Source organism: Antechinus flavipes, chromosome 4, assembly GCF_016432865.1.
Source record: "Antechinus flavipes isolate AdamAnt ecotype Samford, QLD, Australia chromosome 4, AdamAnt_v2, whole genome shotgun sequence".
In the NCBI taxonomy this organism is placed as follows: domain Eukaryota; kingdom Metazoa; phylum Chordata; class Mammalia; order Dasyuromorphia; family Dasyuridae; genus Antechinus; species Antechinus flavipes.
In genome coordinates, this window is record NC_067401.1 from 157739493 (window position 1) to 157754314 (window position 14822).

The window sequence follows — 14822 nt, forward strand, 5'->3', positions numbered from 1 at the left end:
AGTTGTCCATTTTGCCTTTCATAATGTTCTCTAGTTCTTTTTTGGTCATAAATTCTTTCCTTCTCCAAAGATCTGATAGGTAAATAATCCCTTGTTCTCCTATTCTGCTTCTGGTATCATCCTTTATGCCCAAATCATTTTGACCTTATTTTGTTATGGGATATGAGATTAGGTTTATGCCAATTTTCTGACACATTATTTTCTAGTTTTCCCAGCAATTTTTGTCAAATTAAAAAATATTAATAATATCATTACTAATCATATTACTTTGTACTTAAATGGTAGTTTGAAATTCACAATGATCTTAAGCATACATTTTCTAATTTAATCCTCACAACAATGCTTTGAGGTGAATGATATTATTATCCCTACTTTCTAGATAAGTCAACTGAGACTGAGGAGTTATTTATTGGGTCACACAGACAATAAGCCTCTGATGAAGGATTTGATTCTATTCCAACTACAGCATTTTATTCACTACACCATACTACCTCTGAAGTAACTTGCCCAGAGTCACATATGTAGAAAGTGGTAACACCATTATTTGAACCCAGGTCCTTTTATTTCAAATTTAGAACAATTTCTGCTTCTTATTGTCACTTTCAGTAAATTATTTAATTTCTCAGGCCCTCAGTTTCCTCATTTACAAGATAAGAAGATTGAACTAGATGGCCTATGACATCCCTTCTAGCTCCATATTATAAAAATGGACTTAACAAAAGACACACAGCTGATAAGACTCATGAGCAGAATTTGAATCCAGGTATAACACTCCTATCATGCTTCTGGGATGCATGTCCTCTTCTGCCTACCCAGATGAATGCTGCCTTTTCTTATCTGGTCTTTCTAAATACTCAGAAAACCCTCCAGCCATCAGATTGACTTTGTTTCCAAATACAATTTGAGGTTCAAATACCATGATAAGTTTAGGATTCTCTTTAGGGATATTTTAAAGAAGAAGATAAGCTATCTGTCAGGAAATTTATATGCAATCCTACCTCAGACTCAGAGAGATGGATTGTAATTCCTCCAAATCCCCTCGAACCTCACAATCCTGTGGTTTCTAACACTTGTTGGTCTCTTTTCTCTTCTGCCAGTCTGACGAGAGCTGTTCTGTATTACTATGGGGTGATGATCATGGAGGAGTGAGTATTCTCAAGTTCCTCCATCCCAGCAAAAGCTTATATGAAAAGTCCTTATTTGATCAATCTGGGTTCTCTGGAATCTATTTGCAGGTAGGGTATTATACTTGCATGTGTCATTATAGAAATAATGATCAACCTCAAATAAAATATTCAAGGTCAGTGCACAGGTTGAAGGAAAAGAGGAAAGGAAACACAATCAGCACTTGGATAGACTTTGAAAAGAGATATTGAAGAAGATAAAAGTCTTTAATTTGAGTGATACTGTAGTCACTAAAGTTAAATCCTATTATAAACATAGCAATGAGAAATTTCCCAATATAAAACTTTATAGAAAATAGCACTATGACCCTGAAATTCAGAGGAAAATAGTTAGTTTATGATTTTTCAAATGTACATTTGAAAGCAAGTCACAAAATTGACTGAGTGTACAATCCACCCATAGAGACTATACTCATTTAATACTCTGCTGAAAATCTGGTTTAAGACAACAGTATGAATTTCTTCTTGACATCTTAATACAACAAAGCTTGCACGGAGGTCTTATTAGGAGTGAGTGAATAATCATATGGGGAAACAACCCAAATTCATCATGATCATCACAGTACTCTACACACACCAAGTACTTAATATTTGTCATATTAAATTGTTGCACTTACAGAAGCAAACTCAATTCATCTTTCCATAGTACCCTGAAGTTTATAAATTGTTTCCCTCAGAGGTACCATGTAAGGTAATTCAAGTGATTGGTGTAAACAGTTCCCAATGTGGAGAAACTCTTCATCAATGCAAGTCAGCAATTTGAATGTAATGTAGAATCTTAAAGATCTTTGCCTGAGGCACTAAAATGTTAAATGATTTGCACATGGTCTCACAGTTTAAAAATCTCTGACTTCCAAGCCAATAAGTGTCTATCTAATATATCACACTGTCTCTCAATATAAGCATTATAATCTTCATTTATAGAGGAGAAAAAGGAGGCTCAAAAGAAATTACTTGCCTAGCCACACAAATAGTCAGTGCTAACTGTGTCTGTCACTGAGACTCTCCTTTCCATGAAGGTTCAATGTCCCATTTAAAATAAAGCTTTTTTCAAAGCAATAATTCATGATGAGTAGCACAAAGATTATCCCTGTTATCACTTATCTGGTGATTAGATAAGTGAAGTGACTTATCTTTGATCATAACATATAGCTTCAGATCCAGGATCCTGAGTAAATTCAGAACTTAACACACTACAACCACACTGTCACTCCAAATTATAAATTAAAAAAATTAATCCAAATGAATTTTGTATTTTAGTTTTAGGAAAATGATTGTGATATATTTTGTGTTAATGTGACACTGCTTGTCACCACAGTTTGGAATAAACCTGTATATATTCCTGTTGTATCATATATCATTCTAGTCTTGAAAATAATCATTTATTTAATCAAGTCAAGCCAAGTCATGCCAAAAAGTATTTATTAAGTATTTACTATGTACCAGTTACTGTGTTAAACTCAGTGATACAAAGAGAGGCAAGAATAGATCTTTCATTCAAAGGGCTTACAATCCAAAAGAAGAAACAGCATGAAAAAACAGCTCTGTACAAACAAGATGTATAAAAAGAAATCGGAGGTAGTTTACAGAGGAAAGGTACTAGCATGAAGGGGGATTGGACCAGAGCAATAACTTATGTTCATATTTTCAGAAAGGACAGTGACAGGATTATTTGCTATCTTCCTGAAGTGGATATATATTATTTGGGAAATCAGAGAAACTGTTTTTTTAAAACTAGAGTAATAAAGCAACATGATTTAAAGTAGGAACTTAAAAAAAATTATAGTGTGTGCATTGAAGTTAATTTAAATATAAAGTTCTTTTAATATATATATATATATATAAATTAAGTGTGTACACATATATTTTATTTGCAAGATTTGAGTATCCATAATATAGAATACATTAATTTCTAAGTGCGACTCTGAAAGAAACCTTAATGCATTTTTAGCTTTTGGATGCCACATTAGGAGAGCTAGATTTATGCTCTGTATCTATTGCTATTTCCCACCAGGATATTGGAAATCACTGTCAATTTATAAGTTATAATTATATCCATCGCATACACCAAGATTCAATTTTCCAAATCCAATATGTCCCAGAAGACCTTTGCATTACATGCGCAGGGAACTCTCAAGCCTCATTGGTAATCATGGATATGGACCAAAAGAGAAAAGCATACACATGGAAGATTAAGAGGGTGAGAGCTTTTTGTCTTCCTTCCCAAGGCAACCTCAAAGTGCCTACCTTAGACTCTGTGGTTCCGGTTTTTTCTCATCTTTGCAAACTAATTTCTCTGTTGCTTACTCTCCAGGGAATAAAATGCTTTGATTTTTCCAAGTCTCTGAATCTCTTGATAAGTGGTGGAGTTGACTGTTGTGTCCGGGTGTGGAATCGATTTGTCCCAAGCCTCCCAACAGCCATACTCCGGGGACATTCCTTGCCCATCCTGGGTCTGGCCATCCAAGAAAAAAATGGACAGATATTCAGCTACTCTAAGGATACAGTGAGTTGGCTTTGCATTGGTTGTCTCTACTCCCAAACCTACATAATGATCAGGAATGAATGGGATTAAAGGAGAGTAAAAAAAGATTCAGCCAGGTACTTATTCTTAGCAAAGATAACTCTATCTCAGTTCACCAAAGACCTGGAGGCTTAAAGTTATCTAAAATAATAGATTAGAGAATTTTATAGCAAGAAGGGACCTTAAAGAGTATATATCTCATTTCCTAAAGAAGGAAACAGAATCAAAGAGATTAATTGCTTTGTCTAAAGTATTTACTTGTTGCAGAACTGAAATTAGAACCTAATTCAATTTTATTTCCACAATGCTATTTGGACAAGAATTTAGAGAAGCTGTAGAAGAAATGTGAAACCAAAACTACAGGATTCATTGTTCATAGCACATCACAATACGTATCTAGTTAACTTTGATGATTTGAACATAGTATTAATGGTAGTCATAGGTTTAATTTCTATTGGTACCACTTAAGTGCTTTTCATTCTGTAGGCTACCTCCTCCCACTCCTATCAACAATTGTAAAACATTGATCATAACGGGAACCATGGTGGGAATTAATTCATTCAAATCAAAGTGATTCTGCTATTGACAGGGGTTTTGGTGGCAACTTCTTTACATAGTAAACAATATCTAAAGAATCAGACTCAGAGTCAAAAAGACCTAGGTTCAAGTTCTGCCTTTGACACATTTGATCCTAGATAAATTATTTAAATTCTCAAATCACCAACAAACTCTCTAATGCTATAAGTGGTGGAAAAGTTAGTTTGCTTTGGTAAAGGGAATTTCCTCATCAAAAGCTCCCCAAAGAGGTGAAATTATACATAAGTAGCTATCATTTGCCTTTTACTTCAGGGATTGCAAAATGTTTTTCATGCATTATCTCAGGTGATTCTGGAAAAGAACCCTGAAAGGCAAATAAATATTGTTATTGTTGTTATTATTGTTGTTCTTTTACAAGTGAGAAAAAATGATTTAGAAAGGTTAATTGAATTGACCAGTCATACAGAGAGAGTAAGAGTATGAGGTGGGATAAAGAAAAGATAGTAGAAAGTATCAAGAAAAAATAGCAGAGTTGATATCAGAACATAGTTTCTCTGACTACACATCCAGTGCCTTTTCCCCCATTCTTTGTCCCATAGATTTACCCTGGGTTTTAATTGCAGTTATTGAGTGAGTTATTCTTTGGAACAGATCATAGTACAAATGCTGTATTTGACAGTCCAATTGCTGCTTATAGTTCTGATATTAAAGTGCTTTGAGATTTTTAGATAACCAAAATCAGTGATTGAGACAAAAGCAAAAATGACAGAAATGAGTAAACAGAGCTTCTGACAGTAGAGTCTTTCTTTTCTTTTTTCTGTTTAGTGTAAGAATAAAGTAAGTAAAACCACTTAAGGAAATGGATTTCTCAAGAGAACAATTTCTACTTTCTATTTTTCTCAGGTGCTAAAGATCTGGGACATGAATTACCACACTTGTCTCTATACTGTGGCACTGAAGTTCCCTCATTCTCAACCTGAGCATGTGTTGGAACAAGGAAGTTTCCCCTTTCTATTTCTCCAGAAGCCTATCCCTCTGATCCTCATCTCCTATACCGACTACATCGGCATGCTGAGATTACCCATGCCTACACATTCAGAGCCGAACCACACAGCACCCCACAAGGCTCCATTGTGTGGGGCTGTGTACAATTCCTTCTTCCATCAGGTCAGACATACTCTGAAAGAACTACTAATGATTTCAGATCAAAGGGCTGGGCCCAATAGAAAAAATGTGGAAGGACAGATATGACCACCATCTAAGTGTTTTTTGTCTTAATTGATGGTCTTTGGTAGAAATGAGTAGTAAGTGTTTGAGTGGATGAAAGATAAAAGAAATCCTATCAAAAAGTACTACTGCCACTTTGAGAAAACTTAAACACAACTTACTTTATATAAGTATCAGGACCCCCCAAAAAGCATATTCAATTCAACAAATATTTATTATTATATATTAAGTACCTACCATTTTAAGTATCATTATTGATTAAGCATCTGCTTTCACTTAGAAGGAACATAATAAGTGCTAGGAATATATACAATAATTGATAGTTTGGAGTGGGAGGGAAGAAAAAAAAATATATATATATATATAAATATACTCAAGGCCAGGAATTAAAGAACAAAGGAAAAATCAAAAGGAATACTCTGGGAAGATAATGTCATATCAATATCGAGGGAGATCTTTAGAGGAGAATCTCAGGAATCTATATTTGATCCAGTGCTGTTTAACATATTTATCAAGGCATAGATAGCATACTCACTAATTTGAAGAGGAATATGCAAAATTATCTTGACAGATCAAGGCATTGAGCTAAATCTATTAAGATGAAATCCATTAGGAACAAATGTAATCTTGCACTTGGTACAAAAAAATCAACTTCATAAGTATAAGATGGAGGAAGCATGATTAGACTACAATTATTCTGAATAAAATTTGGAGCTTTTAATGGATTATAAACTCAATATTTAAGTTAATATAATCTTGGACTACATTAAAAGGAGAATAGGGAAGTGATGGACATTGGTTAAGAAGGAAATTGATAAACTGGATAATGAAAAAAGAAAACTACAAGCACGGTGAAGGGACCTGAATCCATGACATATGAGAGGTGATTAAAGAAACTAGCCATTTTCAGACAGAAGAAAAGAAGATTCAGGGAGGATATGGTAACTTCAAGAATTTGAAGAAGTGAGGAAGAGCAATTAGATATCTATCTGGTCTCAGAGGGAATAACTCAGTGAAAGGATGGAAACTACCAAAAAAAAAAAAAAAGCCAATTTAAAATTAGTGTCAGAAAAACAAACAATACCTTTCAAACAATTAGAACTATCTAAAATCAGAATGGGCAACCTCAAGAGTTAAAAGGTTATCCTTCCTTGGAGGTTTTCAAGCAGAAGCTGGGAAAAACATTTATTGAGCATGTTATAGTGGGACTTTTTCTGTATGGTTTGGACTAAAAGATTTCTTAAGTTCCTTCCAACTCTCATATATTGTGATTCTGTAAAAAGAATAGGCTCAAGTTCTAATTTTCTAGGAATCTATTAAATTTTTCCTGCCTCTTTATCTTATAGCCCCTTAACATCAAGGGAGCTGATGGGAAGTGATTTTTTTAGTCTGAGAGGAGGACTAAAGCAGCATGGGAGGCAGAAATAATTTGGAATGGAGGAAGCTGGGAAATTATGAACTTTTAGGAAAGACCTAATGAATACAGAGGAACTTCATCAAAAACCAGTTTCAAGCAAAGGATACTGCTACCCTAAAATGAGTGTAATCAAAAGGAATTGTAGTCTTTTCTTACTCTTTGACCTGATTAAAGAATAATATGAATGACTACAATTTTGCTCTTCCCCTGACTGTTCCTGCCTCACCATTGCTGTGTCCTGTGAATTAATTCATTCCTTACTTCCTCTCCTTTGCCTATTGAACTGATGTTAAAATTTCTACTCTTTACACTTATTTATTTGTGAGTTATACTTTGAGAATGGGTTTTGTCTTCAGATAAAAATAAACTGCTTTTTATTGCATAGTGTTTGCTACAAATGAGTGGACCACATAAGTAGAAAGAGAAAAGTCCTATTTTTTTAAAAGAGGAGCTTAATATGGTACAAGTTATGGAATTGAAATTGTATATGTAAGTTAGCATATCAGTCCTTATATATACCAGTACTTTCATTTCCAAAGGCATTTTGGTGGAATGAACATTTACTCCAGTGATGATGGCATTGTTCAAAAATATGCTTGGAATTTCTATTTGGAAATTGCTTTCTTAGGCTGAGTTATATTACTTAGAATAATAGTAATTCACATTTATACAATGCTTTTTTAAAAAACAGGCTTGTGATTTCATCAGTATAGGTAGGTCTTAGTAAGTAATTCATTTACTAATATAAATTGGCAATTTGCTTTGTGGCTTATAGTATCAGAGAGTTATCTGAGGTATTGAAAGGTGAAATTTCTTGTTCAAGGTCACACAACCACTACTTGTCAGAGATGGGACTGGAATCCAAATTATCTTGATCCTTAGGTCATCTGTGTCATGCTTTTCTTATCACATATCTGTTAAGGAGGTAGTTTAAGGAGTAATGTTCCCATTTTCCCCATAAGGAAACTGAAGATGATGGTAAAGGACTTAAAAGCACATTAGTTAAAAATAAAAATAAGAGCCAGAGTCTAAATCCAGATTTATTTGTTTTTTTTTTTTTTCTGACTCTATAGCCTTAATTAGTGGCAAATCTCCATATTTTGAAAGCAGATTTGATTTTTGGAAATAGTCCAAAGTCATTCAGTTTTATGTTTGATTAAATGAATGATCAATAATATTATTTTGGTTGAGTTTTTTGGTTTATTTTCTTAAAAGCTGCTTCATTACAATGAAACATATATATGGTATGTTAGTAAAAATAATTTGGGCAGTTAGGTTGGCACAATAGGTAGAGTATCAGTCCTGGAGTTAGGAATACTCATCATCTTAAGTTCAAATCTGGCCTTACTAGTTGTATGATTCCTGAGCAGGTCACTTAACTCTACCTCAATTTTCTCATTTGTAAAGCAAGCTGGAAAAAGAAATGGCAAACTAGTTCAGAATCTCTTCCAAGAAAACTCAAAAATGGAGTCATGAAGAGTTGGACATGACTTAAAAAGACTAAATAATAATAGTATGGGCCAATAAAGGCAGAATCATAGGGGAAAAAACACTACACCAAGAATCAAAAAAGACCTGAATATCACCTTTAATAGTCACTATCCATATGATTCTGGACAAATGACAACTACCTTTGAGTTTGGGCTTCCTTAACAGAGTTTTTGTAAATAAGTCATTCTGGAAATTTTTTTGTGGAAGTGAATAAATGTGAGATATTGCTATTATGATATATAACTTATGGAAGCAGAAGACAAATAATCACAAATGGAATACTACCTTCAGTGAAGAATTTGCCACTACAGGATCTTTGAGAAAGATAATGGTAAATAGTCTCTTGAGATGACTATTTGAATATGATAATAATGATTTGAATACATAAATTCTGAGAGTTTTCTGAGGGGAAGAAAAAAATAAGAGGAAGGAGTCTGGACCAAGTTTCATCAACATAGAGAACTCCAAATATAGAAACTAACTTCACAGAAATATCAACTATATATAAAGGATTGCCTGGAGGACATTAAAAGATTAAGTGTTCACCCATAGAAGCAGAGCTAGTAGGTTGGAGAAAAGATTTGACTCCAACACTTCTCTTCTACTCCAGGTTATATAGACTTCTAGTCTTGATGAGGGCAAGTGTACCAAAGAAGAGGTTAGGCAGGAATGGGGGAGGTTTCCTTGTTCTCCAAGGCATGAGTTCGCAGTGAAGGAATTGTGCTAAACTCAAAGGATGTAGTAAAAAGTTTTTATTGTTAAAGAGACACCGAGAGAAAGACTTCCTTGGCAGGCAATATCATTCTCAAGAGAGAAGTAATCGGCAAAGACACATTTTCTGAAGATCCATTTCACACGAGTCTAAGAATTGACATCCTATATGCAAGACCATTTAGGTTTGTATATGAAAGGAGACATTTTCTGAAGATAAATTTTATGCAGGAGTCTAAGAGAATCCTGTCTCCAGAGGAGGCAAGACTATTTGGGTTTGTATAACTTTTTGTTGGTGTTTTTACATAACTTTACAGGGTGTCTCAGGTCAAACAGAGTTTTACTCTCATTAGTCTGACTTGCTGGAGTTTTCCCAAATATACTAGTAATCTTCTACCTTTTGGGCACTGTGGTAGCATTTAGGACTTGGAAGTCCTAAACTTCATCAGTCCTTAAGTTAATCAGCAAACAGAGTAGCTGTATGACTTTGAGCAAATCCCTTAAGCTCTCTGAGATTTTCTATTTTAGCAAATACTTCTCTTGCCTTACTATCTCAAAATCAGGCCAACTATATTATCACCTCAAGGATCAAGGAGTACTCCTGAGAATTGAAGTGTTTCTTCTCTAAGAGCTCAAGATCCTTTTAAAATGTGAGCCACCAAAAAAAAAAAAAAAAGTAATTTAACATCAATTAGAATATACAAAGAGGATAGTTATTTTGGAAAAATTGAAGAAGTAAGCATGGAAGTACAAATATTTTCCCCAAAATTTTCAGTTTACACTCTCCCCTATAATTCCTTGATCCTTGGAGAAACTACACAGACTTAACACAGTTTTTATTTAATGTGCTAATCATGTGTTGCATTGATGCAAGATGATTGCCTCCTCATCAAGTCTCATCAACAAGCATTTATTAAGCACTATTCTATGCTAATCATCTCAGCTTAAATGAAAAAAAGGATTGAAAAGTCTGATTGCTGGAGTCCGAAACTTCAAGTGACTCTTGATCTTTCAAAATTCCCAAGATTCTTGCCTTCAATCCAAAACAAAATAAAACACTTTAGGTCAAAGAACTGAGCTTGCATTCATGGGGTCATGTGATAGCCTCAGAAGGAGAGAGACAAAAGTCTTCTCCTTAGAGTAGTCAAGAGGTAACGGGGGATACCAGCAAGAACCTATACCAAGAGAGAAGGTATCTCTTGGTACTTAATTGGTATCTTTTGAATGCACCCCCAGTCACATAAAAGGTTCCTCCTTATTATGTAATTAACAGACTGGAATGTCTACACATGCTCCAAAATCTCTCTAAGGCACTTTTGTTAGACATCATTGCAAGTGTTCTAGAAGCTTCTTCCATGTGGGGAATTACTGTAAAATATTGAGATGATGTTCAGTGTAATTGAAAAAGGCCTGGATTTGGATTTGAAGACCTTACTTCAAAGTCTAATACTACTATTCACTGCCTGTATGATCTGGACAACCTCCTAGAATCTCAGCTTCCTCATCTGGAAAAATAGAGATTGGACTAAATGATCTATGAAATAAAAGACATTATTTAGCTTAATATGTTTCATATATAGCACAAGATGCTACATTGATGCCAGATGTCAAATAACTAAATACTGCTAAAGACCAACTCTGAGTTCAGAGTCCTATGTCTGGAGTTGGGGAGATACTAGTTCAAATCTGTCCTAAAGCACATGCTAATCATGTTACCTGGCTAAATCATTTAATTTCGGTGGTTCCTTAATCCACTAGAGAAGGAAATGACAAACCATTATAATATCTTCTCCAAGGAAATCCCATGGACAATATTGATGTGCTATGATCCATAGGATCATGAAGAGTTGGACATAACTGAAACACTGAATAACAACATATAGTCCAGCAAATGCCAAAGGCATAGCTAGGATCTCTTATACGATACTCTGAAAAATCTTACTTGGTTGGCCTTAGTATCTAAAAAGTAGTAAAGGCTGTTATTTGCAAGAAACGGGTTTTATGGGAATTAGAGCTTTAAGGAAATTTATAGCTAATCTTTTCTGATCTCTTTATTTTTATAGATAGGTAAGTTGAGGTCTAGAGAAAGGAAGGAATGTTAAACAGGTAATGAGTAAACAACAGCAGAATTCAAACCTCCTGACTACAAATCTCTCTTTCTACAACATTCAAAATTTTCAGTGGAATTGGTTCTTTAGTTTTTGTTTTTGTTGCCAAAGTTAGTAGTCAACCAGGTGATACAATTAGCTAAAACAAATATGTTTACTGAAATGCCATAGTTAAAAAAAAAAAAAAAACACACAACCTTGTGGTTCACTCCTCTTTAAATACTTAATGCTAATTAGTATAAAAAGTAAACAAAATAGGACTCCTAAATGGAGAGGCACACATGTACAGAGCAGGTATGGCCGTGGCACATAGTGGCAGCTAGGAAGAGTCAGGAAGACCTCAGTTCAAATCCTGGTTCAGATACATATTAGCTGTATGACTCTCGGCAAGCCACTTAAACTCTTTCAGCCTCAGTTTTCTTACCTACAAAATAGGTATAATAACTCCTGTCTCCCAAGGTTGTGTGAGAAGAAATGAAATATTTATAAAGCACTTTGCAAATCTTAAAGCACATAACAAATGCTAACTGTGATTGTTATTGTTATTGCTACGTGTGCAAGGAGGAGCCACTTCCACACCTAATGGTGGCTGCTCTTTACTGAATATTGAGTATCTTCTGGGTGAGTCACTTCACCTGACCTTCATCTTTTTTTTTTTTTTAATTTTTATTGATAGAACCCATGCCAGGGTAATTTTTTACAACATTATCCCTTGCACTCACTTCTGTTCCTATTTTTCCCCTCTCTCCCTCCACCCCCTCCCCCAGATAGCAAGCAGTCCTATACATGTTAAATATGTCACAATATATCCTAAATACAATATATGTGTGCAGAACTGAACAGTTCTCTTGTTGCACAGGGAGAATTGGATTCAGAAGGTATAAATAACCCGGGAAGAAAAACAAAAATGCAAACAGTTTACATTCATTTCCCAGTGTTCTTTCTTTGGGTGTAGCTGCTTCTGTCCATCCTTGATCAATTGAAACTGAATTAGCTCTCTTAATCGAAGAGATCCACTTCCATCAGAATACATCCTCAAACAGTATCATTGTTGAGGTATATAATGATCTCCTGGTTCTGCTCATTTCACATAGCATCAGTTCATGTAAGTCTCGCCAGTCCTCTCTGTATTCTTCCTGCTGGTCATTTCTTACTGATCTTCATTTTATAAAGTCCTTCTTTAAAGTTTTCAGAAGCTTTTATCACTGGACATGAAATCTCTGCCACTTGGCCATAGTCTCTATTGTTTCAAGATATGGGCTCATTTGAAATCCTGCTCTTTAATATTGCTATGTTCTTTCAGAAGGAACAGGTATCTATAACTTAGGACCAATAAGAGTTTCATATCAGATAAGATGAAAGACTATAGGCTGCAGTTTTAGCATCTATGGATAACAAAGATTCTTAACAGCACGTGATTCTCTATAGAGATGTTTATCAATAGAAATGTAGATATAGATATAAATGCACTCAGACCTTGTATGCATCAGTATATCTGTTTTTTCTCTTAAAGTCTACGAAACTGATCCCTTCTTGTGCCCTGGAGGTGTCCCATTATTGAGAGAAAAGGAACCTAGTCAAAATGAGAGTTTCATTTCATTTTACACTGTGAAGGGTCCTGTACTAATGTAAATAGAGAACAATAAAGGTGCGATTCCAAGTTCCTCACTTTCGTACAGACATTGACAACCTAGAATAATTATAGTGGAACTACAGAATTGTGAAGAACCTCAAATAAATGCCATATTAGTATATATTTTAAAACATGCATACACAAATACACATATATGTACATGAATATATATGTGTGTATGTGTGTAAGCTTATTAAAAGCAATTTTTTAGTAAAACTAAAAATATTAAATATTTTTCTATAAACACCTTTATAGTCACCGGAAAAGCTCCTTGAAAAGAATGACAAAAAAGGCCATTCATAGGGAAATGGCTTAAGGGTAGTAACCAAACTTAACTCTCTTTTTGTTGCCTTTTCCACCCCTAAAAGTTTCATTTACTTACCCAATTAAGAGCAAACTCTGCTTTGTTTTTTTCCCCAGAAGTAATTAATTAGAAACCCCTAAAGAAAAGTGCCCCTGATTCCACTGTAAAGAAGATACTTCTACCTCTAATGGAGAAAGGATTCTTGATAAAGATCCCTGGGGAAAATTAATTAGTTAATAAATTAAAAAGCCAAATTTTTAAAAAAATCCCTGGAAAGAGTTCCATTAGTCTATGGAGGGGACAGATCCTGGAAGAAATGGAATAGTGATTTAGTTACAATTCTAAATGTTCTGAATTTTAAAATGTTAATTCAAACTGAATTTTAGTATGTTATGACTTTCTTCTAGATTCCTATGGTACCTACAACTGTCTTGAAGCAGAATGGGCATGGGGAATATTAATAATACAAATAATACAGATCAAAAAATACAAACATGCCATTGAAACAGATTTATCCTCCTTCGCTTTGAAAGAGCTAATCAGTAGAAATTATAGTGAGGTAACTTTCATTTCAACACAGGGACATAGGCTGACCAAAGTGAAATGGGCTATTGCAGGAGGTAGGCAGAAGTGTTTTTAGTTGATCTCGAATAGTCATTTGGGGGAAAGAAATAGGATTCTTGCTTTAAGTAAGGACTAGACTAGAAAACTTTGAAGCTCACTTCTGCCCTTAGAGATACTATAAAATATTTCTTTCTCCTAGAAATCTTTCTAGACTACTCTAACCCATGATGATCTCCTTTAACCCAACTCCTATAGCATCTTTTGCCCAGACATTCATATAATGTATTTACATATAACACTGCATAGTGAACTAACCAACTATAACCATAACATTTCTTGTATCATCCAACTTTTCACATATTTGTAACTTGGTTTTTCAACTATAATAAAGTTTCTTGAAAACAGGAACTGCTTTAAACATTTCTGTAGTTCTCATAGCTTTTTAAATAGTAACTAATCCCAGTTCCTAATTTTACAGATAAGGAAACTAAAGCTCAGAATTAACTTGCCCAGGGTCATACAGCTAAGGAAGTAGAAAAGAATGGATTGAAAGTCTGGAGCTCTTATATATAAATTCTATGCTTTTACCATCACACCACACTGCCCCATGGCAGTGCTTAACTGTGCTGCTTAGAAGATGGTAGATATTTAAAGAATGCTTGGTCATAAAATGTTTAAGAGATGAATCAAAACCTATATTAAGCAAGAGAAAAGAGATATGTTTTACTTGTATCATTTGGGAACTTTTGTTAGCCTGGTTTTAAAACAGACAGAATTTAACGGGAATTTGAAACCAAATTATCTTATGGCAGGTTGTGACAGGATGTCACAACTCCACCATTGCAGTGTGGGATGTCGAGACTGGCATGAAACAATTCATTTTAAACAGCATCCACGGTGAGGAGGAATTAACCTGCATGGCTCTAGATGCTTCAGGTAGAAGACTTATCACAGCTGCTAGAAATGGCACTGTTAAGGTATGTATAAAAACAAATCAGGATTCTGGCACAACCAAGTAACACCTTTTGACTTCATAGTTTCCATTTGTTTTTGAGTGTAGAAATGCTACTGAAGTATTCTATAAAACTTAGAATACTATATCAATACTAGTTATTATTATGG

At 34.5% G+C, this 14822-nt stretch overlaps 1 protein-coding gene across 1 annotated transcript in view; it reads left to right on the forward strand.

The window, feature by feature from the left end:
• LOC127560555 (WD repeat-containing protein on Y chromosome-like) overlaps positions 1 to 14822 on the forward strand; it is a 115797-nt gene that overhangs the window by 58023 nt on the left and 42952 nt on the right. Inside the window, exons 9-13 of the mRNA XM_051995231.1 lie at positions 1098 to 1235; positions 3199 to 3384; positions 3499 to 3690; positions 5149 to 5412; positions 14513 to 14677. Of these exons, the coding sequence (XP_051851191.1) occupies positions 1098 to 1235; positions 3199 to 3384; positions 3499 to 3690; positions 5149 to 5412; positions 14513 to 14677 (945 nt within the window). The remainder of the gene's footprint in view (positions 1 to 1097; positions 1236 to 3198; positions 3385 to 3498; positions 3691 to 5148; positions 5413 to 14512; positions 14678 to 14822) is intronic.